The following is a 25606-nucleotide window of genomic DNA, read 5'->3' as shown; positions in this document are numbered from 1 at the left end:
CGTTTGAGCCGCAGAAGTCATGAAATGAAATGGGGTCTTCATGGAAAAGTTAGCTAAAGCGCACTGGTTGTATCGCTCCAGAGCCATAGCCGGAACTGTAGCGCTGTATAGTTTTTTGTCATCTTAGCTGTGTGAGGTTTCTGCAGTTGGTTTCCGTCTTTCTGAAGTAAATTGAAATGAATGCCTGCCTTGCTGTAACGGGTTATATTAACTGTCTGCATTCACATACTTACCAACCTGTCCACGTTAAACTTGATAATAAAATTTTGATGTTTGCATTTCCATTTCACAAAACATATGGGGAGGAAGCTCATATTTCAACCTGGTTGAATCTGAGAAAACTAGTAAAAAAAATTTTTCTGCTTTTTTTAAATTAAGGGTTGATCCTTTCTCCAAAAAGGACTGGTATGATGTCAAAGCACCAGCAATGTTTAATATCCGAAACATCGGAAAGACACTTGTCACCAGGACTCAAGGAACTAGTGAGTAGTGGGGTTTTATGCAGTAGAGGGAGATGTATTTGTTCCATGTGCTAGCTCCAATTGAGACTCAATTAAAGAACTGCTGACAAATAGTTTTTGCTCATGATATTATGAACCTGGACGTTAGGGGAAAAAAAAAGGCACCTCTAACTTAATTGCTTGATTTGAGTGAGTTTTCTTGAATTGATGGAGTTGTTTAAACCCATGAGCTTAGTTGCAGGGAAGTTAATGCGGTGTGGTCCTTGTTTGTACAAAAGCACCAAACCGTGGGTGTGATACGGAGGGACATGCCTGAAGCTTCTAACGAACTGCTGTTGTGGTAACCTCATGAATTTGAGGAAAGGTAAGAATTAAGGAGTCATTCTGATTATCAGAGAGGAAGATGAGGGGACTGTGGTCATATTAGGATCATAAAGACCATCGCCTTAGGAGGGACTGAAATTTGAAACTTTCAGGTAAAGAGAGATCTCCGAGAGCTAGAATTGCTAACTTAATGGGAACGTATGTAGATGTATCACTGAATGGTAAAGGGGTTTTATATGATGTATCACTGAACGATAAAGGTTTTTTACCATAGCATGGTAAAGGTTTTTTCATATAAAGGTTTTTCCTATATATATAGGTAAAAGAAGCCTCTGTTAGGAATGCAGGTGATCTGGATAGAGGTAACTATTTTTGGAAGGTTAGCTGTGTAGGATGGCTAAATAGTTGCATTATACTATTCTGGTTGCACTTACGAAGATCATAATTATTTTGAACTGTATACATGTGAAACCAGTAAAATAAGGGTCACTGTAAACCAAGTACGAGTTAGCCAGTGTTAAAATGATTAGTTGTTAGAGGCAGAGCTGTGAAATGACTGTGCTTAGGTGTTTGTAACTGCTTTATCTCAGCTGAGCCCATGTGACTTTTTATGTTTATCTTTTCATTATTGTTTATAATTTCCAAATACTTTGTAACCCCTTCCACTTTTGAAAAATATTATATGTGCTGGAATCTGCAGTATACTGGTGTTTGTGTTCAGCATCTGATATAATTCTCTTTAAAAAAGATTCCTCACAAAGTTAACCAAATACAGTATTTGGTCCTAGGAGTTGATTTGATCTTGTTCAAGATACATATAAACTTCAGAGCTGTGAAGCTAGTGGCATCACCTACTATTAGAAAACGTCAAATGGAAGTTCAGTATGTGATTTGAATATTATTTTTCTAATGTTAACAAAAGGTGTTTTATTTTGTTTCATAATGCAGAAATTGCCTCTGATGGACTGAAGGGTCGTGTATTTGAAGTGAGTCTGGCTGATCTGCAGAATGATGAGGTTGCCTTCCGTAAATTTAAACTGATAACTGAGGATGTTCAGGGCAAAAATTGTCTGACCAACTTCCATGGAATGGACCTCACCCGGGATAAAATGTGCTCCATGGTCAAAAAATGGCAGGTATGTAAAGAACAAGGTCTGCGTTGTGGCTAGTGCCTTTAGTAAAGGAGGTAACCACTGATGCATTGCAAAGCTACGTTTGAAGTGGCATCAGCAGGTATTAATGAACGTCAGGTGCATGGTTTTGAGAAACCTGTCTGTCATGTTGATGATAAATGACCGTTTCTTTTTTAGACAATGATCGAAGCTCATGTAGATGTCAAAACCACTGATGGTTACCTACTGCGCCTCTTCTGCGTGGGTTTTACAAAGAAGCGTAATAACCAAATCCGCAAGACCTCATACGCCCAGCATCAGCAGGTTCGACAGATTCGCAAGAAGATGATGGAAATCATGACCCGAGAGGTCCAAACCAATGACCTGAAAGAAGTTGTCAATAAGCTGTAAGCTTTGGCTGTGTTTTTGTTTTTCTTCCCTACAGTTTAAATAGTTGTTTGTTGGTCAGTTGTTACTGAGTACTTAGGGAATGCTGGTGCTTCACGTACTGTTTGGCAGAGACCAGGCAAGGTGCCTCTCGTGTTGAAAAGCTAATGTGCCATTTTCTTCGAATACTCTTAGTCTCTGCACCGTGTTTGACTTCCATCAACCATCATGTTTGCATAAATGTAAAATCAGGCTTGCCAGGGATTTTTGATGCATGTTTCTACAGACTAAAATTGTAATTCTGATCAATTGGGGCTGTGAATGTTCTGGGTTCTTCTGACGGAAGGAAGTTTTCCAAAGTGTGGTGTTCGCTTCCAAAAGTTCCATTGCAGATTTGCTCTCAAAATGAGCACACTTACACTTTATCCCTTCTAACATTGCAAGGAATCTAAACATACTTGAAGAAAATTGTCAGAGCGTGAGGGTAGTATTGATGATGCAAACTTCCACAGAATATTGTGTGTTCCTAAGAATTATTTTAAGCCTGTGTTGCTGGTGAAGAAGCAGGCATAATTTTTAACATTCTGGTACTGATGTGCTCTCTGATTTCTCAGGATCCCAGACAGCATTGGCAAAGACATAGAGAAGGCGTGTCAGTCCATTTACCCTCTTCACGATGTCTATGTCCGCAAGGTTAAGATGCTGAAGAAGCCCAAGTTTGAATGTGAGTCGATTACTGCAAACATGTAGTGTTCTTAGAGGATGATGTGGGAAGCCATTACTTCAAAACGTGTCTGCTTTTGGATAAAGATGTTAAAGCAGCATCATAAGCTTAAGTAGCTATAGTAGTTAAAAGGCTTGTCCTAGTCTGACACAGAAGTGATCATTAGTCTGGAGCTTTTTTGAATTCTTGCCTGAAACTGCTGCCAAATGTTTAAAGGCTTTGGCTTGGGAATGAATGATGACAAAATGTTTCGGTCCCAGATGACATGGAATGATTCTATTTTCCCATTTTCTGACATTCCCATGTAATGCAGTAGTAGGTTCTTGACTTACCTCTTTTATAAAAAGTTTAATTTGCGATTTCATTTAACTGACTCTGTCAGTTATTGCAGCAGCATCTCCTTGCATGAGCTTTCTGGAACAGACTTGATCATACCTACATTAAATGTTCTGGTGGTTTAATTTGTGTATGATGAGCAATTCAGTAATTTAAAACTGTTTTAAATAGGTGTATCTCTCACTATTTACAATACTACTTCTTTTTAGTGGGCAAGCTGATGGAACTGCATGGTGAAGGTGGTGGTGCTGGAAAACCTTCTGGGGATGAGGCAGGCACCAAAGTAGAGCGAGCTGATGGATATGAGCCACCTGTGCAAGAGTCTGTCTGAAACTCAAAATTGGTGGAAAATAAAAGTTTTAATATACAGAACTAATGTTTGGTTGCCTGTGTTGCTACTGGACAGTATTGGTGCTGGATATGTGAATGGGTTTTTAATAAGGTAAACCTATTGCCTTTGTTTAAAAAAAAGGAAAAAAATACTTGTTTTGGAGGTCTGTTTTTCATGATTGGTGTTGCAAGATGGGCGGAAGAAGGTGGTAGAAGCACCTTTTTGAAAGGTGCTATTGGAAAGTACAATACCAAGGATTCTATGTGTTGGTTTTTCCCAGTAATTTTGATCCTCACAAAAGAAATCTCATGGAACGTGTGCAGAGGTTGTAGCTTCTTATATTGGTGAAAGATGCTTCAAAGAGGAGCATTGTACAGTGCAAATGGGGTGCCACAGAGAGAAATGGGGTGCCACAGAGAGAAACTTACTGTTTCAGGATTTCTTATTATAAGGAAGCTTTAGGGATTTATCAGACTACTTACTTGAGAAATTCATATATGTATGTTTAAGCTTCTTGGTTGCAATTTATGTGGTAGGGCCTCTCGTGGGATAGATTTGGTCTCTGATACTCAAAAGGTATTAAAAGATCTTTAAGTTGTAATTTTTATTATGGAAGCAGTGTTAGTTCTGAGCAGTGTAGAAATGCAGAATACGCTCAAGAATAGGTCGTATGTAGTTTTTTAACCTCTGTCAGAAGTGAGGGGTAGCCGTAATCACAGTTGAAAAACCTGTGGAACTTCAGGGGAAAAAATTCTACTGTAGAAAGGCAATGCCCTATGTTCTGAAAATAAAGCACTTAAAATTACTCCGCAAATTACTTAAGAGTGCTTTTTCTGTTATGTGATACATTTTTGCTTGTTGTTCAGCTTATGCTGGCTTAAAAAACGACGAGTGTGTTTTTCTGGCTAAAACAAGGAGTATTTTGCACTATCAGCATGTTTTCTTTAGAATTGGGCAACAAACCTAAACTTTGTGCTATTAAGTTGCTGTAAAGTTTGTGATTCAAAACCTGAGAACAAAATGGTACTGACCTGTTTGGGGAGGTCACCGAGGCAGCGGTGGTGGCTCTTGCAGTCAGCTGTGAAATAGCTTGGGAGAAGAAATGGAGGAAAGCAATGAAAGGTTGCTGTTGCAACTAAGATAGGGGAAAAGTAGAGGGACGCTACCTGTGGGGGCTGTACTCTTCAACGTCAGGGATTTTCACCTTTTCCTAGCTGGTAGTTCTGGTTTGGAGCAAACAATATGCCAAATGTAAAGGATGTTTTCCAATTTATTTCGAAGACTGCAGCTGGTGTGATTTCATGTTGGGATTCCAAGCAACTATTTTAATATGGGGGATGATATTGAGAACAGCCCATGACTTAATATTCAGGTAACCATCTTTGTTGGATTGTAAACGTATGTTCTGCTTTTTCCAGTTTGTGTAGTGGAAGGGTAGTGAGTGCTCGTGATGCTTTGCTTGTTTTCATCTGTACTGTTGAGGCAGGTGTCATTCTCCCCCAGGAGTCCCAGTCAGTCATGTTTTTGAAGCTATAAATTGCAACAAATTCCCTCTCGCTTTTCTAATAAAAATGAGAACTTTTCACTGGCGTTGGAAAAACAAACCATGATTTAGGGTAAGTGTAGTGAGGCTGAAAATCCTTGAACCTACTACAGTAAGTTTTAATGCAGGTGTGTACATCTGTATATGTATATATTCAAGCCCTGCATTACAGTAAGATCTGTCAGAGCTTTCTAGCAATGGACATGTGTTGGCTGTATTTTCTCTGCTTAGCAATAGTTCCATCAAACAAATCCTAAGGGACTGCAACTGGCCTGTACTCTGTAGGGTACGAGAGTTAGAAATCCTAAGGTGTCATTTCTGAAAACTTGCGTGTCTTTTATCCTGTTACTTTTTCCTTCAGCTGTACGCCTGAGGAGTATATGTTGCAAAAAGGCTAGTGCAAGAGCATTTTGGGAAAGAACAAGGACTTGCTTTTTTTGGTTTTTCAAAAATTGTTGTACTGTTTCATGCTGTTCTGGTTTTGGTTTTTTTTTATTTCTTTTTTTGGAACAGTAGACTGCTGGCATTACCACATAGGGGCTCTGGGTAAATGTATGCTTTATAAAATTACTTCAGATGGAGAAATGTAAGCAGGAAGGAAAATTTTGTGCATCCTCTGTATTCTCTGTACAAAAAATCAGCTGAAAAATCTTGGTGTATGAATATCAGCAATCAGCAGAGCACACTTAAAGTACACATGGAATTGCTGTTCAGCTCAGGCTCAGCCCATGTCTTCGTCACAGCAAGAGTAGAGGATCACCATCTTGTGCGAACCCTGGGATGACGGCTGATTGCTGCAGGTAGCAAGTGTCATAGATTCTGCAGGTGGGAAGTGTGAAACGTACCCAAGTCCGAAGGCTTGAATAAGCTGTTAAAGCCATCAGGATTCTCTGAGAGGTTTGGACTACTCGTAAAGGGATGCAATATTATTGTATTATTTGTTTGGGGGTGGCTTTTTTTTTTTGCTGTTGGGTTAGATATATAAGCAGAATGAGATCCATAAAACTGTCATGTCAAGTGGAGAGCTCAGCCCTCCACAGCATAAGACAATAAAAATGCCATCATGACTTAATTATAAAAAATTTTATTGGTTAAATACATTCTTAATTTACAGAGGTACCATAACAAACATACTGGACTTAACAAAGATTTATTTAGGACACTGTTAATTGTACACAGAACAAAGACGTCTTCCTGAAGACATTTCCAGAGGGTGGGTCAAACAAAATGTTTTGATAAATGAGGCTTTTATTATTACACTAATGTATGGGGGTCTAGCCGAATTTCAAGGTTACAGCTGAAATTCGCAACTATGTTGCAGTTAGGATTTGTGCTCCACCTCATTCTCGGGTTTTTTGCAGATTATGTACTGTACACCTTAGGAATTTTATGTTATGATTGGGATGCAGTTTCATGGTGATACTAGGCATCAAGTCAAGAAAATCCCTTCCTGTAAAAGCCAAGCATCTAACTTGTTTCAGTTTTAATAAATACACTTGGTTTTAGCTGCCTGCAGTAATGCAAGCAGCCTTTAGATGGCACTCCTTGCTCTGAATATAAGGCTTTGCTGCTCTTCCTGCCCTGCGTAATAGGGAGGAGATGATTAGAATAAAGCAGAGTGGTCTTATCTGCTGACAGGCACTGACTTTAAACATTCGGTGGAAGTTACAAGAGCAACTGGTCAATACACAGTTATAAAAACGGGGAAGAGGAAATGGAAAAAAATACTAAAAAATCAGTTCTACTTTTGAGACTTGTATCAAAATCTTAGAAAACTGCCAGACAAACAGTAAGTAAACATCATACACTTAAGCCTCATCCACCACCACAATGATGCGGTATGTCTTTGGAGGACCTGGGTATTCTGTTTGTTGGTGTGGGCTTTGCTGGGTTCTGCTGTTCTGCCCCTGCTGTGCGCGCCGGAGGTTCAGGAATTGTCTTGGCATAGGTCATGGTGGAAGAAGCTTGTTTCAATAGGGTGATCCACTGAACGTTTATGGTTGAAAAGTCTGAGTAGCCCTGCAGGAGTCAGGAAATCTTACCTATCTCTATATTTGTTTCCTTGGATTCTTCTAGAAGGAGATGTCTCTCTTATTGGAATAAACAAGAACCTTTGGCCTCTCCTGGCAGGAGAGCTTGGAGAGTGGGAAGGGTTGTCCTTGGAGGTGGACTTATTCCAGAAGAGTTCCAGATAGGCTTGTTGGGGATAGTAAAACTGAATAATAGCTGTATAAATTGTCATGTTTCCACCTCTCTAGAATAGTGCATGATTTATAATTGTTTTTATAATGTTAATCCCCTTAACGAAAGTAGAAACCCAGTTCTTGGCTCATTAAAACTGTGTGTGATCTTCATCCCCCAGCTGTGTGAATGGTATTGGTGCAGTTTAAATATACACCACTTCACGTTCATGAAGCTTCTAGTGAAAAAAAAAATGGAGGGCTAACGCCTGTGTCTATCAAGTACTGTGGCATAATAGTGACTCTGCAGAGCAAAATGGTGTCGAGGACATGTCTGAGCTTCTTGGGCTCACTTCAGGCAAGCTACAGTCTGCTACCAAGACTGGATGCCTGTTCCCTGCTGCGGGGGAGTCCTTCAGCTCAGTTTTGGCTGTAAGCTTGCTTCTGCCTGCTGTGACGGTAACCAAAGTGCAGTGCACGGGGAGGGGAGGGCTACCTCACCAGCTTGCTTAGACACCAATTTAGATGCACCCCGATCTTTTGTAGCAGTAGATATTTGTTCCATAATACTTGGACCTCATATCGATAAAGTTGTAAGTAGACACATGACTGAGTCAAAACTCTCAAGGTCAATCATGATGATTCTAGTTTCCAGTCTCCATCTGCCACTCAACTGTTGGCCCTTTTGCAACCTGAACTTCCAGATCCACAAAGAAAAGTCTTGTAAGGATATCTTGATACCTGGTGACCTGCATCTCTCTGAAGTAATGACTCATGCTTACAGCTTACTGGTTCCTTTTTGCTAGATAGTACAAAAATGATGGAACACTGTCAGCAATGAAAGAGCCAAGTGCAGCATAAGTTTTTCTATTCCAGTCTGATGAAGTTAGCAGTTAATTGAGATGCATTTAACTATTTTATCAGAAGCCAAGTGTTGCAAAAAGGAATTTACTACCAGAAGGTCCTATAATGTGAAGCTACCTCAATCATGTCTGTCTTAGTTTGTCGTTCAGGTCACACTGCTGCTTTTTACTAAATGATTTTGTTAGAGCTTCTTGAAGTAACTTCTTGCCAGGGGTGTTTTCCTTAAGGCCTCGACAGACCATTTATAATGATGCTCAGCATAGTTGGTATGTGGTAACAAACTGAAAACTAATCCCATGTCTGCTGAAAGCTAAAACCAAGGCTGTATAATATCCTTCATGTTAAGGATAGGAATAGTGTTACTGAAGTATGTTCCAGTGCTTGAGTGAGAAATGAAATACAGACTGAGTGAGGACTGGCTTTCCACTTACATGAAGGGGGTGGAGGGGCAAATAGTTGGAATAATGCAGCTACTGCACAGAGGGGATCTGAGAGAGCTCGGTAAACCCTGTCTGCCACAACTAACTTCAGCTGGGAAAGAAGGGTATGATGGTGCTTGAAGAACAGCAGACAAATCTAAACCTGTATCTGGAAAGGATTTTGGGGGAAGGGAGGAAGGTCTAAGATGATTCATACCAATTTGAACATTATTTGTTAAGAGGCAAAATACTTAGGTTTTACTTTTGCGATATTCCTGTATGAGCAGCTTGGGCTAAAAATAGAAGAATACTACACAAGGATTTGCTTTTGAGTTTTCCCTCTTACCAGTATTAGATTTGATACTTTTCTACTACGAAATATCTGTTATCTTCCTTATCCTCTAAGTCATAAAACAAGTGGATTCTACTACTAATGTGGAAGTCAAGCAGTAATGAAACCTGAATATCAAACTTGATCTACATACTGAGTGCTGTAATTATATCTTAAAAACAATTTTTAAAATTTGGATTTAAAAAAGTTTTTGAAGAAGCCCAAAGAAGCTTACTTTATGCAGACTTTGTGCATGATAAATGTAATACCAGATAGTAAACATACTAGAATGCTATTTAAGTTAAAATGGTGTTGCACCACAGTATTTCCCTAGTTGGAAACAGCTAAAAATCCTGCCTGCTTTTATTTGCTCTCAGAGCATTCATGAAGCATGACTACCTACACTGTCACAAAAGACTAAAATTTTCTTATTTGACTTCAAGACACTAGTATGACTGTCTAGAAAAAGTAGTGCAAAACATTGATAGTCAAAACATGTTGATGTCTTTGCTGTGCCTTAAGGATAGAAAACAGGGAGTATGAAGAGAGGCAACACTTCATGGTGTTTTTAAAATCTGAACAAAGTTCTTGGGAAATATCCCAGACTTTCCTTGTATCTCTCCACTCATCCAGTCCTCATCTACAGATTCCAGCTCTGTTATTGTATCACCTGCCTGTAAGAGAAGGAGTAACATGAGTACAGCTTACTGTGCAATGTTAATGCATGCATAGCTGATGTTATTCAGAAGCAATTAATATCAATCAAATAGAAGAGAAGTAGGATGTGGCCAGTCTCTTCTGTTGGTTACATCTCTTCAAGATTGTTTGCCAAAACCAGCTGAAGCTTCTCTTAGGGTAAATACTTGTCTATGCTGAAAAATCACCACCTTTCAGAAGGAAAAAAATAGCACTGCTGGATAACTTCTTGCGTTGCTTAAGCTCTCTAGGTCAGTAGGTACGTTGGAGAGCTGGCTCACAGGCCCCCTGCCTTACTTGTTATTTGTGTGCATTTCCCTGCTCTGTTATGATGGTTTCTTTTCTTCAAATGCTTCAAAGCCTGCGTGCATTTTTTTTGGTGTTGGTTGGTTTTTTTTTTTAAGAATTTAGTCCCAATACTTTCCTCTTTCCTTTAGAAACTTTCCTTTCCCAGAAAGGAAAGCAATCATCTACGTAGCTCAGTGCAGCTGTTTAAAATAAACTGCAGCTCCTGTATTTGATCCTTGTTCCTGTTTTCATCATCCCATGCCACACACTTCATCTAAGTACTGTCATGGCCCTGGCCTTTCTTCCAGTACCTCCGTTCCCCTTTTCTGCTTTAAAGAATTATCTATCCTTTTCGCATTAAAAGCTGCTAATGCTGAAACTAATTATTTTGCTAGCTTTAGAAAGAGAAAATAGCGTGTTCCAGCTGATAGACACAATTTGGGGCCTGCTGTGAAAGTCTGCTGTTTCTCAGAAACTTGCTTTTGAGGACACAGTTAACCTAAATCATGACTTTGAATCTACAAGGGCACACTGTTTCTTGTTCATGCTTCTTAATATTATCTGGGCATCCAGCAAGTATTTCATTTCTCCCCTTGCTCCCATGGCAACTGTGTACTGTACTGCCAAACTTTTAGATTTTGCTGTACTAGGTGTCCCTTAGAGGCATCACTGCTGTAGCACTGGCACTCTCACTATTATCCTCCTTCTCGTTGCTGTCTTTCTAGTTAAAAAAGAGGCTCCCTTGACCATCAAGAACTGCATGTACTGCAAAATGAGGTTTGTTTGTCTTGTCATGTTTACTGGATCAGAGAAGCCAGAGGAATTCTGCAATTCCTGACCTCTTTTCAATGTCTTCAGTAAAGATTTTGCCAATGTGAAACAGAAGTGGTAAGGGCAAAAATTTTTTTGAGAGAGGCCATTTATCAGATGTGTTAATATCTATATATACAACAGTAGGTTGTATGTGCTTTGTTCTTTCCTGTTCAAAGCCTGTTTTCACAGTGGAGAAATCTTTTTTTTTTTTTAGCATTCTTAGGAGCATAAGACCTTTTGGAAAATTGGGCTAAGAAGAGAGGTACTTACTTTGAAGGAAAGCTCATCTTCATTTTCTCCATGAAAATCATAAAGAGCTTTGGCTTTTCCTTTCTTCCCTCCTAGAGACTGTGACAGTTCTACCCTGGCTGCAGAATGTGGACAAGACAAGTTATTTGGATTGGAGTGAAATAAATCTCTGTTTCTGGAGAAGTTTCCTGTCATTCTCGTGTTTTCTCCCCACTAGTGTGCTACAGGGTGTCCAGCAATACTACTGCTACTTAGCAAATTCCCTGTCCTAATGGAATAAAAATTGCTACGACACCAGTTCATTTTATAGTACTAACACATTCTTGTGGTTCTGCTTTTAAGAAGACTAAATTTAAAGTTCACTTACTTGAACTTTCCAATGGCAGTATCTAATAAAAGCTGTCTTTTCCTCTTTGTACTTGGAGATGAAGTGGCACTCGGTATGCGCTATTTGCCAGTTAGGTGGAATTTATTTCAAAAAAGGGTCAACTTTTACTCATGGCTTTACTTGCAAAAACTATGGGGGGAAAAATGTTATTTTCTGTGTCCTCTGTGAAGGTTTTGACTGTATTCATTTGGGGACCAAATAGAAGCTTGAAGAGAGCAAGCAGCGTTCATTCTTGCTACACTGAGGGCATTACAATAGTTCTGTGCCAAGACACAGCAGTTGTAGTTATTTACAGCTGTACCAGTTCTTTGGCTGTGCTGCAGTGTTTCTCTTCAGCTGAGGGAGAACCTGGCTCCCCCCCATCTTTTGTACCCCTGAATTCCTACTAAAGGCAGCTCAATGGTCCTGTTTTGCCTGTATCCAAGCCACACTTTAAACTGACCCAGAATCTGTATCACCTCCCAGATTACTTACTGACTGGAGCATTATATTGCCATTATTAGAGAGGGTGGTTCAATGCTTAGTTTAGCTTTAGGATATTAAGGACTGTGGTGGTGTGTGGCTTATTAATTTAATGGAATAGTTGGGTTCTCCCAGAACTCTGTTGTGACTGTCACAACCCAAGGAATAATGAATTGCCATCTAGTAGGAGCACTGTACCTGAGCAGGTCTGAACAAAAACTGCTGGGAAAATCCCCTCCTTTTCATTCAGTCTTCCTCTATACCACTCTGCATCTACTTGCTCCAGTATTTGGATGTAGTCTCCCTTTTTGAAGGACAAATCGTCTTTGGTTTCTGCTGTAAAATCATGAAGTGCTTCACACCACTCTACTGATCGTCTGTTGTTCTATTCAAGTGACCAGAAGAAATGCATTAATTTTAGCAGCGTTAATGGAGCCCATAAGCTGACGGATACTGGTGAAAGCAGCTGTACAGAACACGGGTGTCCTGACTTTCTCTCATACAATAGTGTCACTGCAGATGTAGACTAGAATGGCATTTCAGCAATTACCACAGAATTTCATCTAGGCTCAAACGCATTCCTTTTTATCATTGGTGGCAGGGGACAGGATTAATAAATTCAAAATTAGACCACTGCAGCAATACTTAAAATAGAGCTAACAAGAATTTGCTTAAGCACAAAGGATAAAAATTTACTTATGTTAATTTGCCAGAAGCTATGAATTCAATCAGTTTAGGCCAACTGTCAGAATTCAAGATGTGACCATGCAGCATTGTGTGCTGTGGGAGTTGTGTTACGTTCAGGTTTAAAGTTGCACAGCTAATCTGACGTTATAATAGAAAGTCTATGTAAATCTATGAAACTGCTATGTAAATTCTGTCCCTCACCTATAAAATTTTATTACCTGAGGAAGGGAAGAAGAAACGTCCACCTTGTTCTTCAGTGCTGCTCCTGTACCTACATAAGTAAAGGACAACTTAGAATAGCAGCAATGACTATTCAAAACATTTCTGATGATAGAGATTTTAGATACTTAAAGTGATTATTAAGAATAACTTCCTAAGAAGTCCCACTATTTCTTTTTTTTTTTTTTTTTAATCTGTCTTTTCTCCCTTTCTACCTCCTTCCCACATTCATTGTCCTTTTGGACTTTTCTCCCATATGCATGCAGTACAAAACCATGGTTTTGAAGATTTTTGCAAACATACTCATACCTGTTCCAGGCAGATCTTCAATTACTTCCACAAAGTTCAAGGGGAAAATTCCAGATGTGCCTCTGAGCTCTCCTTTGGCCCACTCTTCATTTACATATTCTTTAAGAATAATAGTTTCACCTTCTGAAAAACTGAGCTCATCTTTCTGATCTCCAATATATTCAAATCGTGCTACACATCTTGGGCCTCTGCACAAACACAAGAGAAACTTACTTTGCTTATTTATTATTATTGTCCACTTAATAATAAGACAGCATTGTGCAAAATATGGATTGATATCTTTAATTAAAATGATGAAAGAATGCACTGAAGATAGAACAGGTGGAAAATGAGGGTCTAGCCCTGGTTCTCATTTTTTTTTCCTGCTTTCTGAGGAGGATGAGTGTGGAGTCTGGAGGAGCTGGACGCAACTTCTGCATCCCAATTCCTGACTGTTACAGCATTTTGACCCTATTTCTCTTCCAAACAACAGCAACAAAAATATCACTTTGTTTCTGGGCTGTCTCATTTTATATTTTTACCCATATCAAAGTAAGTGTCCTGATATGCTTTTGTTAAGAGTTTGATATTTTTTTGAGCTGGCATCCAATTTAGATGCAAACATGGGTGGGGGGTGGGTGATGTGTATTTGTCCCAAATCCCAAATACATGGAAGTTTCATAGGGGGAAACTAGTTTTTATCTACTTTGACAAAAACTATTCTGTAAAATCTATCCCAGGCATGAGGAAATAAATTACCTATCAAAGAAAGAAACATCAATGCATCTGATAAATTTTACATAATTTAGTATAATACTGAAAAAACAAATTAATTTTTTTCCTCACTTAAATGGATTTAATAATTTAAGAAACTGTTAAAATAAATTTAAGAAATTACTCTAAGAAGATTTTTGATTTGTCAGAAATACTACGCTGGATAAAAGTCATAATAGGCTTTAATTCTTTCTGTAGCATCATAGCATACAACCAATGTAAGAAGCTTGGTCGCCCACTCGTATCTTTGCAAAAGCTTCAGGACAGAGCTAGCACTTTCTGTTTCTTAGTTGCAGAAGCAGCTTTTAAAAATAAAGTTTCGGTTAAGACAAGCCAAGCTTTATCTTGGAGATAAAGATCTTGAAGAACAAACTGAACAATCTCATTAATACTAGTTCCTGCCTCTGCCTGAATTTGCTTTAATTGCTGCAATGAATGATTGTGAAATCCAATAAATCATCATTGAGTAAAAATAGCAGGAAAAGTTGTTCCTTGCCCACAAATCTTAGTACAAGTTGTTTGCAAATCAGAAATGGAAGTGCTTGAAGTACATTTGATAATTTGATCTGGGGAACTTTAGATTCACCTCTATAGTTATACACTTTAAGGTTAGATAGATTTCTCTAATACTTAAAGTACAGCTATATTCCGTCCCATTTTATCTTGTTCTTTCCAATGAATAGGAGCCCTACCATGTTACATCTTATGAGGATACTGGAAGAAAGTAACAAGGCCAGGAGCAAAGAGAGGAAAGTGCAATGCTGCTAAAGTTAATCAGATTGGTTCACAGTTTCTGTAACCAATTTTCATGAAAAATTATGGGAAATGCTTTCCTCATACAGCTCGTAAGAGGAAGGAAAGCGAGTGAAGGGGACTAGATCTATATAAACATTTATTATAAAGATAAAGTGATCTACCAATTTTTTGAAGCCATGAAGTGAGTTTTTAGGCTTTTATTACCTGAGTATGACTCTTATTAAAACGTCATAAACTTTCAGCTTTGAGAGCTTAATTTTTAAAATATATTTTGGTGAAGAAACTGTTAACCATATTCACTTCAGCACAGATAACACCTGTTTCAAAGTTGTCTTTCTTTCTTTTTACTTCCTAGTAAATCAACATGAGAAAGAAAATAAGATTTAGCTGACTCACTTAATACATCGTGAAGAACAGGGTATTTTTTTCCTGTTGCCTTCTTCTGGAACATCGATCTATTAAGACAACAAAATAAGTAAAATCTTCCATGTCAAGCTCATGGCAACATAACTACAATAAACTTGGAACTGGTTAAAATAATCTGTTTTTCAGCTAAGCATCAGCTCCAGTTAGGACCTCCATGTGATGCTCTATAGTCGCTGGCATGCTATGATATATGACCATCATTAATGTAGATTTCAGTTTTGTATGCCTGATTTCTCATTTTTCAATCTCATGCAAACAAGGAGCACTATTTAATGTTTTCTGCTATGAAGCAGGTTTACTGTTTCTGCTTGTGGCATGATTGACTGATAGAATATGGGACTGGATGCTACTACATGTTGTTGCATTTAGCTCCCAACTTTCAATTGGTAATTGCTCTCTATTATTTACTAGCACAATATATCACAATAGACAAAATTATTGTTTACACTTATCCTTTCTGGGCTTTGGTAGCCAGCTGTCCTCCAATCAAAAACACATCTCACATATCTCACTTGAATTGGAGAAATGTAATTTAGAACACCAATACACGGATATATCAAACAGACAGCATTCAAGTCCTTTATAATAAGAGGACTTCAGTTGTATTTTTGGTGTGACACGAAGGATGATCTGTGAGATGTATAAAACAACAAGCCTAGAGACTCTGGTGAGGAACTTTGGGTTACAGCTCACTATCGCATGAGCCAGTTCCCATAAAAATCAACAAGAATGTTTCATTAGCCTATGTGAAGGACTGGAGGAAATCGTGCTGCCTTTTAGGACAAATAATCTTTGCAGTGCTCTTGCTAGAGGAGCTGGTATCTGTGGTGCTCTGAAGGTTCTATGGGAAGTAATAACCATGTATTATTGTTAGGTGTCCAGACCTAAGCTACTACCCAGCTCAATATTGTAAAACACACTATAGCGTATTGTATAGAGATCTTGTATAAAGATCAAATCTGACACAAATGAACAGGAGAATTCACTCAGTAAATTAGCCTCATGTACTGCACTCTTTTTCCTTTTTTTTTTTTTTTTAATTTTGCTGAAACAAAAGATTTTTGCACTCAAAGGGTAATCACCTTTCACAACTAAAATAGAAATCTGAAACGCGTCTTCCCTAGCTTTTATGAAGTTGTATCTGTCTGCATCAATGCTGAATTTGATCCCAAAGACTCATTCCACTGCTTTAACATAAAATCTTTTCTCTATTAGCCATCAGTAGTAACAAGAGCTTTTAAATTAAATTGTTGGTCTGTGTAGAAGCAGCTAGTCAATTTAGCTAACAAATCTTTCTCATGAAAGCGAATCGAGCATGGTTCCATTATTACTAACCCCAAGTTTAGTTTTTATTCTTCAGCACTTCTCAAATCTTAAAATTTTTCTCCAATAACACCATTACAAACTAAACAGACACCCTACACTCTCTGATGGTTACCAAATACTTGGTATTGTCCATGTAGCAGCAGTGCTCATGTCTGCCAGCTCTCCCGACTCAACAGAGACACTTACTGTCTTTAATGCCCAGCCATACACCTTCACTGCATCCTGGTGTCAGTTTAGCATTCCTCCATGTCCATAAGGCTGGTGTGGATAACCCAACGGGCCTTTCTACTGTCACAAAATTGCCTTCAATCTCAGTCTCAGGCTTGCAATAGATTTGACCCAGCTTTTGACGCAGTGAACCATACTGGATCTCTTTTAAAGATGAGGCACTCAGTTAATTGCTATTGGGCTCCAAAACAGCACCTGTCTCTTGCCTGCCATTTACTGTCAAGTGTCACATTCAGTAACAGGATTGCTTTAAGCTGCTCATTTGCAACAACATAATCTCCTTGCACTGTGCCAGCACAACCATTTGTGCAGCCATTTAGTAAGCCACTTAGGCAAATTGATCCAGCTGGAAAAAAAATATTCTAGGAAGAAAAAAAACATGTTTCGTTGGGCCCAACTGCTGCCCTGACCTAGTTCACTACATGGCTATAAAAGTGGTGATTCCAGCACAGTTCAAGGGACAAGAAAATGAGAGAAGCTGGCGTGTTGGGGGAAGGCACAGAAAGCAACTGTCTTACTGACTGTTGATTCTTACATGCAGCTGTGAAAAATAATCTGCTCTGTAGACCCTGAGAAACTACCCGGGTTAACAAACAGAACCTGGTAAGGGCCGTGATTTTCTCACTTGGCTTCAAATTAACAGCAAAGTAATTCCCATAATACATGTTGGTCGTGCCAAATCAAGCATCTTTCTAATACCATACAAACAAGCTGATATGTCTTCTCTGCTGCCAGAGAAAAAAGAGATTATCTAAACACAGAATGGAGTTAAACACACAGGAGCTATAGTAAAATAGAACCAGAAAACAAATGCAATAGGATCTTATGTAGCAATGTATACAAAGCCTACATACAACTACTTTAACAAAGCTGGCAGGAAATATCCCTGTGCGATTCCCACATTTTCCTCTGTACCACTCTGTATCGATTTTCTCCAAAAGACAAACGGTGTCTCCAGAATGAAGGTCCAAGTCATCAGCATGCTCTGTAAGACAGCATCATTTCAGTTAATGGTAGGTGTCACACTCACTGATTTTCTCTAAGTAAAACCTTCTTAATACCACAGACAAAACCAGAGTGTTTTCAAAAAGTCTTAATTATACTTGATAAACCAGTTAGCTTTAACTAAAAGACTGGCCCAACTACAGCTAAACCCATAGATTTGAATCTCTACATGCAGACCTTGGAGGCTGAGCTTCCTCATCATTTTTAAGCTCTAATTCCTACCAAAATTCCCATTTGAAAGTCTTGGAGTAAAACAAGCTTCCAGAATATTCACATTTACTTACCTGCAGGAAAATCATGCAGGACTACAGCATGAGGTGCACTTGTGTCAGAAACTTTTGGAGCGTGGTTTGAATCCTGACAACAACAAATAAATCCAAGTAGTTTTTAAATCATAGAAGATACTAACAGAGATTTTCTGTTACGTACTCCGAAAGTAATTTTCTAACTTTGGACACAATGTTGTTCTGGTATCAGAGAACCACCTTTGGAGGCAACAGTTTGTATTGGTCACACAGCTACGGGTCTGAATTCTGTATGCCTTTCATCAGTGTAAACCAGAATGCATTTCACCAAAATCTACTTTTGAGCCAGTAAAAGGAAGGGAAGGCATGTAACTTTTCCCAGTATAGACAAAGCCTCAGCTATCTCTGTGGGTCAGAAATCTGGAGCATTGATAGCAACTCTCATTGCAAGGGTTGTGGCCAAGTTTTGCACTGCTGCTTGGTACTGCATGCCACCAGTTACTCTTCCGTGCTCAGACAGAACACCACAGCCCAACTCTCCCCAGGACACTCAGCCGGGGCACCGCATCTGCCGACTGCCAAGCATTTTAGAGGGGTGAGGAAGCCACTAGGCCTTTGCTTACAGGAAGATAACACTGAGGTGAAATGACAATTTTGTTGTGGGACCTTTATAAAGGGAAATTATATTCAAAATGCTGAGCCTTCTTCTCTATCCCACCCACTAGGAATTTTTAGACTGTACTGATGACAATCACTGTGTGTGAATTACATTCAAAGGAATTCATTGCGTACAAAAAAACCAAAGAAAACAGCCCAACATGGACAAAGATAAGGCCAGAATAATATGAATTACCACAGATAACAACAGATTGCAAAGAAATCTATTTCAGCCATGTATGTTTCTGATAATAATCAAAAAGGCTGTTCATAGCTATAATTTATACTAGCTATTTAATATTAATAAAGTCATGCCCTAAAAACAGGTTAGGTTCTGTGGAAGCAGAGAGAGAAAAATACTTTGAAGTCCGTATGTCAAAGCCAATTCACTGATATATCATGTACATCACTTCATAAAACTACTTATCTTTTGCCCACTTTTCAGATACTCAGTGATTGTCTTCCTGTGAGCCAGAGGAACTTGACCAGTTTCCTCTCCCTTCTGGCACTCCAAGTAATTACTGTTGCTCTGCTCCATAAGCAGAATGTCCCTGTGCTAAAAGGCAAATCACCATTGGATTTTGTTTTGGTGGTTGTTTTGTTTTCATTAAAGAAACACAAGGATTTAATAAACGAATATTACATTTCTCAGTGTAACCTTTAAAGCCTAAAGCACTTGATACTTTAACGCAACATGAATCTTGCTCATTAAATATTTATCTGCAGAAAAAAATGCTTTACCTTACAGGACAGTTCTCCAGTGTTCCTGGGAAGACAATCTTCCTTGGCAACTCCGTGAGGCACAGGTAGCTTGAATAGAAACAGAGGCAAATGGAAAAGTTTGTTTCACTTCTAAGCACCTGAAATTCCCACTGCAAGTGAAAACGGTCAGACGATGGAATTCAAACCATCTACTACAGGTAACTAATTTAGGAGTCCAGTGGAAAAGGACAAGCTCCTTTGGAAGGCATTCAGATCAGACTGCTGGTGATATGAACTGCCACTTCAAGAAACTCAGGTGTTGTCATCAGCTTTAAACGTGTCTTAGCCACCTAACTGGTATCATACCATACGGTACATGATGTTCAGCCACACGCTGACACAGAAATGTATTCATTTGTCATGGAGGGCACTGGAAAAACAACCTGAGAGGAAAATTTCATTGACAGTAACACTTGAGGGCAGGGAATTACTAGTGATCTGCTACTGAAAAAAATCTCATCTACAAAAACATGTTTCTTATATAAATAGGTGTGGCTACACCAGAAAGGAAGCAACATGCTTCCCTTATCTCAAAGCTGTTCCTACTATCAACTTAGATAAAATTTTCTCTCTCTTTCTTGCTCCTCTGCTCCACCAGTGGTCTAAATGCAGGAGTGAAGATCAAAAAGAAGGCAACAGAAAGCTTCCGTTTCATGCTGAATGTTGATGTTGTTCATGCTCCAGTTGTGTGGGTGCTTTTTTTGACAACAGCACTGGTTCAAGCAGTCACCAGCTCTGATCACTGACCAGTTTCAAGTACCTGGGGAAAGACTCTCTCCTTTTAACTGTAATGTTTATCCATTTATGTTTAATATTCCCTAACAACACATGCAATACCAAAAAGAAACATTTTTATAATGAAAAGGGATGGCACCAATAGGATGCAAATGTAAGATAAGTGATGTTACATTCCTCACTCTTTGCAGGCTTGATTAAGCAAGGTAAACTACTTTTTAAGTTCTAATGCTCCCCCAATTTTCTTAAGCATTTTGACATATACAGGGAAAAATAATATACGAACACAATTATTTAGCATCATTTTACGTGCTGTAATAGAATTCAGAACTGGTGACTGTAAAAAGAACCCCCAAAAACCAAAAGCTATGTGTTAAAGATATGTATACATAAATTACATATAAACACAAAAATACACACACATATATCTATACTTTGCATGTATATATTGCTTTCTCCAGTATTACCTTATAGTACTTATTACTATTTATCTGTTAGTATTTTCTAAGGAAGATTATACTGATGGACGCACTTTGAAAGCCACATCATAGTAACCTTCCTTACTACCTTTTTCGCTACTATTTTAACCAGCACTATTTTATAAACAACAGTCTTGGATAGAATATCTCAACTCTCACCATGTATTTATTGTAGAGGGGATGACCTGGTTTAGGTCTAGGAGGTAATGTTGGATCTGGATTTTTAAAGACTTGACTTTTTGCTCTCTTGGGTCCCAATTTGAACTTGCTGGGTTTTTTATCAGGAGCTATGTCAGAAGTAGATCGCGTAAGTGCATCCTTCTGGGAGGAGGTCTTGGCTGCAGAGAGTTTTGGTGGAGGTGGCCTTCCAGGAACACCTTTAGGTGGGGGAGGTCGAGCAGGTATAATTTTTCCATCCACAGGCCTAAAAATTGGGCAAACCATCAGAGAAATATGCATATTAATAAGTCTGCCACCTCATCCTCCACCACAGCCCTAGCTATAGAGTACGCAATAAGGAAACGTGACTCGTGATGACCTGGGCTGTAGAGTGTGCAGTATCGGAAGCTCTCTGGGAATACATGAACTCTTCAGATACTGGAACTGGGTGATCAAGTCCTTAGACAGATCCTTTGACTACATATTTCCAAGTCTGCTCACCACTTTCACTTATCAACAGCCTGCCAGCTTTCTCGGGAGCCCACTATATAAGCAGGATTTCTTTCAGCAATCCACCTTTAGAAAGAGCTTTGTCTGAAGCTGCCTCAGGACAGAGTTCTTCTAGTGGAGAGCTTTAGCGAAAGCCCTGAGAAGCTCTGCTGATCTAGCTGGTCTTCAGGAATCAGCCTCGCTCATTCCCTGGGATGTCACTTACCTGAAGTGACTTTTGGTCCTCTGCTGAAACTCATGACATGTGACACCACTTTGCACAATGGCATCAATAGCAGAATTTACCATTTTTATGCAACAGATGTCTACTGCAGAAAGACGACACCGGTGAAAATACTCGAGTTTTCTGGCAATGCTGGAGTACACTCTCATTAGTGTACTAGTAGTTTAGAAACCAAAATCAGAGATTAGTAAGTGACGGTGGTAATTTTAAAAAAAAAATTTAAGAATCTAAAAAATCCCCTTTACTAAGCTTTGATTAAAAAAAAGCTGCCTATACAGTACATACGAGCCATGATTTTTAGAATCAGAGAGTGTGGCCAAATCAACAATTTGCTAATTAAAAATCACCTCTGTTATAAACAAGCATTATGTAGATAAAACTTTGGCTTCCTGTTATTAAGAACCCTGGCACTACCACTATTCCAAAAATACAATATTGTTTGGTCATTATTGGGAAATCTTTGGCCAGTTACTGTGAGTTTCTGCTACAATTGTCTCTCTTTTTCTCATATAGTGTAATTCAGCATAATTATTTGCTTGTGTGAATTCCTCAAGGGTCTGTAAAAATTATCAGCCACAACAAATGTGCATTAGTTCATCTTTGGAGTATCCTTCTGACATATTTTGTCGGTGTCATCCACCACTTGAGAAGATATCAGTGCTCTACTAGTGCTCCTGATAAGAGTTCTCTATTACTATTTGAGTATGGATTATTCTTTAAATTTCAAAAAAATTTCCCACTTCTGTTCAACTTCCACCTCTCCCCTTTCTTGGCCTCATCCTAAACTAAGCATTTTTAATATTGACAAAAGGGGAAATTCCAAGTTAGACTGCATTAAATCTGGAAACAAACCAACCCATACGTTTGTAAGGCAACTCAACTAAACAAGAAAACCCTAACAAGCAATTCAGATAATTATTACTGCTTACTTTTAAAAAAAAAAAAAAAAAAAATCCATTTGAGCAGAAGAGTGAAAGGACAAAACATTTACTGCAGTTCCAGAGACCCTTGGGAGAATCAGGAACGCTGTTATGCTAAACAGAACGGGGGAAAGTAGCAAGCCCATAAGGGGCAATAATGAGGAGTTTCCTTGTGGGGACAACCACATTCTTTCCTGTTAATGAGTACTTATTATTAAACTTAGTCTACAATAATAATTGAAAGATTCTCTTGTCCTGACACAACAGAGCAAACTCTTATGTTTAAACCCACAGATTTAGAATGCAGATACTGAGATAGCTGCAGTGGGCTAGCTAGCCAATGCCTTATCTCCCTCCAGTTTGTCTCTGGCATTTAGTGGACCTGAATTTAAGGCTGGTCCAGCTACTTTTGCCTCTGCAGACCTTCTTTCTTGTTGGTTCAAAAGAATAAAAAACCCAAGGTTATCATTGATTCTGCACCTTTACAGGCATTTTAAGTCTGAAATGAACTGTATAAACTAGACAGTGCTTCTGGGAAGGTGCTGGCCTAGCATCTGCCCTTTCCAGGGTGGCAGCATCTGCCACCTCCATTCCTTCACCACTCAAACCCAGTGGCAAGTGCAAGTGCTGTTGATCAAAAGGTCAGCAACATGCAGGAGGGGATGTTCTACGTTCAGCTGTGGTGAAAAAGTTAAAGATGCAGAAAGGAATGACTGTCAGCAGCCACTGTACATTAGCTGAAGAGCCAAACAGCTGTCCTCCTATAATCTCCCTGCTCATACCGATAATGTACAAACAAGTATTAATCAGCTAGCAACTTAGTCCTGCCTATTTATTAGTGAGCATACTACCTATTCAAACCTATTGAGTTAGGACTAGAGTTCGTAGTGTCTACATTGAGACAAACTAGGCAAACTAACTCAGAAACACCACTTTCAAGTGAGTCACTGAATAATTGCACTTACCTCGGGGGTAGTACAGGTTCTAGCTGAGGTACTCCACCCTGTTCCGAATGATCCAACTCCTACAAAGATTCAAAAGAAAAAAGCCATTTCTTTAAGCCTAAGAAACAAAAATGTTCTTGTTTAAATGATGCATTTCTTATACTAAATTATATCCTACAGACAGGAAAAACAAGAGTTTCTGGAGGTCTGGGAATAAAGTAATAAGTATTATGGTATGTCCTAGAATTTTAAAGTCTTGTTGGACATAGAGGGAAATGTAAATAACCTGGCTGACTACCTGAATCACAGCTTAAATTGTGCGTTAGGTATGACCCAGCCGTCTTTTCCTGCTATGTGGGAGTCAGGGCTTAAGAGCCAAATTCAGGAGACTCATACAAATGTACAATTTCACTGCCCGTAGGATTCCAATTGCTGCAGTTACATTATCAGTTTTGATTTAACTTTGACAGATGAAACACTTTGAACAGGCTTAAAGCAGAAAACATGATATTGATGCAACTCGCACAGGACAGCGTCTCTTGCAAATAACATCAGCTCTCATTAAAGAAGGCATCTAAGTATGTTTCCTAGAGATCTAACAGATAAACCCTGGTGAATCTTGCTTTGGCAGATTAAGGCGTCACTCCTCCCAGCTGCCCATCCTGACTCCTGCCAGAGTCAGCAGAGGGGAACATGTGCCATATCTGAAGGGCTTGGACCACAGCAATGGATTAACGAGCTACCATCCTTTCTGTGTCCTGCTGTTCATTTTCATCCCAGTGCCAGAAAGTACTGCCAGCTCCACTGAACAAGCGCAGCTGCTTGTGGAACAGTGTGGTAAATCAGAGTGCTGAATCTGGGTTCAAAAGTACCCTTTTTGAACCAGTAATTTTAAGTAGGTCTGAACAGTCTTGTTTACTTAATTGGGGATACACGTGCTTGAAACTGGTAAACAATTTCTGTGATTTTTCCCACCTAGAAAATACCTAGATGTATTTTGTGACAAAATTTTGACCCTTGATTAAGTCCCTGAATGAATGTTCCTGATTAAACGATCCTGATTAGAAAGAAAACAACCTGCCACTTTCAGATGGGGATGTTATCCTCATATCAAAAATTTTCCTCTTCTGTGTGAAAAGGAAGAAATCTGTGCCAACTGCTGCTTATCGTCAACAACTTTACCGTTGCTGGTTAATCACTTCCATTGACAAACAATACTAGTTTTAGAAGCACAGAAGTTCTTATCTTTCCAAAGATAAGATTTAAATGTTTCAGTGGATTTGATGCAGTCTTTTTCTTAAAAAAATCCTCGGAAGCTGTGACATGCCTGTCACAATAACCTGGATGACATTGTAAAAGTTTTGGGGTTGTATTGTATGAAATGTTATTTAACGTCTTGTATTGGAAATTATTTTTTCAGCATTATCCAGAAAAGATGGGACCTCTATGAACAGCCTCTTCAATCATGACATTTAAAAACCCCTTTATCCTATTAGCAAAGGTAGCCACAAAGACATTTGTTGGTAGCTGTCCATCTAGTGAGGGCTTTTGATTTGGTTTGATTTGATCTTTTTGCTGCCTGTGGTTTCCACAAGATTCTCTGCCATTCTTGTCATCAAGCACTCAATATTTGGAAATTCTATTATCGTTTTCTAGTTTATTTTAATTCCCTTTTGTAAATCTGTATCAAAGGGTGTATAGAATACACAGCTACAATGTCTACCGTTACTATGTGCTCAGGAGCGAGGAGCAGAGCCTTACTTTCCAAAATAGATGGTTCTACTCAGGCTCTGACAGGACCAGTAGAAAACAACTAGAAGGAAGGAGCTGGAAAAAGCAAGCTTCATTCATCTACAGAATAGTTTCCTCTGCCTGGAAATTAGCACAGCCACTGAGAGGTACTGTGTGTGTGAAGGTAAAAAAATACATTTCTAAAGAACTTTGACAATATTTCACCATGTAAATCTCATTGGACTTTGAACCGCTTTGCAGTGCTTTTGAAACTGAATTGTAGGATATCCTGATTCCAGCTGCCAAATACAGAAAACTGAAGATAGATGTGATCAAAGTTTAGTAAAATCAACCAAGTGCTTTTCAGAACTGACAGCAGTCTAAATTACCTAATTAAATTAGAGAACGCAATTAAAAGAAAAAAGCCTTATATTTTTGAGTAGTCCTTTTCATCCTTTGGTCCTTCAAATAACTTACTTTACAAATGCTTGAGAGTCACAAGAGATCTGTTAACCAAAGCAGACGAAGTTGTAATACAGGAAAACAGTTCTAACTTACCACTTTTTTTACTAGGTCACCACTGTTGGGTTTTCCCACTGTGATATCGGAGGTGTTCCCAATAGG

General features: G+C 38.9%; 2 protein-coding genes across 2 annotated transcripts in view; one reads left to right on the top strand and one right to left on the bottom strand.

The window, feature by feature from the left end:
• The first annotated feature begins 376 nt into the window (after window positions 1-376).
• On the top strand, window positions 377-3720 carry RPS3A (ribosomal protein S3A). Its single transcript, XM_009587816.1, has 5 exons — window positions 377-482; window positions 1734-1921; window positions 2096-2304; window positions 2899-3008; window positions 3554-3720. Exons 1-5 carry the CDS (start codon window positions 428-430, stop codon window positions 3673-3675), a joined length of 684 nt encoding a protein of 227 aa, XP_009586111.1. The 5' UTR covers window positions 377-427; the 3' UTR covers window positions 3676-3720.
• Window positions 3721-9569: 5849 nt separating this feature from the next.
• SH3D19 (SH3 domain containing 19) overlaps window positions 9570-25606 on the bottom strand; it is a 31554-nt gene continuing 15517 nt past the window's right edge. Inside the window, exons 3-14 of the mRNA XM_009587817.1 lie at window positions 25541-25606; window positions 23273-23331; window positions 20655-20919; window positions 19261-19329; window positions 17902-17974; window positions 17467-17597; window positions 15029-15087; window positions 13124-13311; window positions 12814-12866; window positions 12107-12293; window positions 11080-11177; window positions 9570-9686 (exon numbers count right to left, since the gene is read on the bottom strand). The exon at window positions 25541-25606 is cut by the window's right edge and continues 53 nt beyond it. Coding sequence (XP_009586112.1) covers window positions 9570-9686; window positions 11080-11177; window positions 12107-12293; window positions 12814-12866; window positions 13124-13311; window positions 15029-15087; window positions 17467-17597; window positions 17902-17974; window positions 19261-19329; window positions 20655-20919; window positions 23273-23331; window positions 25541-25606 — 1365 coding nt within the window. The remainder of the gene's footprint in view (window positions 9687-11079; window positions 11178-12106; window positions 12294-12813; window positions 12867-13123; window positions 13312-15028; window positions 15088-17466; window positions 17598-17901; window positions 17975-19260; window positions 19330-20654; window positions 20920-23272; window positions 23332-25540) is intronic.

The sequence above is a fragment of the Fulmarus glacialis genome, unplaced genomic scaffold, assembly GCF_000690835.1.
Source record: "Fulmarus glacialis isolate BGI_N327 unplaced genomic scaffold, ASM69083v1 scaffold7261, whole genome shotgun sequence".
Classification (NCBI taxonomy): Eukaryota; Metazoa; Chordata; class Aves; order Procellariiformes; family Procellariidae; genus Fulmarus; species Fulmarus glacialis.
Note: the sequence above shows the minus strand (reverse complement) of the source record. Positions and strands in the feature narration are given on the sequence as shown.

What these genes read in the sequence shown, in the direction of transcription:
- RPS3A (XM_009587816.1), top strand. Translation starts at nt 428, where the DNA reads ATGTTTAATATCCGAAACATCGGAAAGACACTTGTCACCAGGACTCAA. An exon ending in AAAGAAGTTGTCAATAAGCT is followed by an intron (nt 2,305 to 2,898) that starts GTAAGCTTTGGC and finishes CTGATTTCTCAG; the next exon opens with GATCCCAGACAGCATTGGCA. An exon ending in GAAGAAGCCCAAGTTTGAAT is followed by an intron (nt 3,009 to 3,553) that starts GTGAGTCGATTA and finishes ACTTCTTTTTAG; the next exon opens with TGGGCAAGCTGATGGAACTG.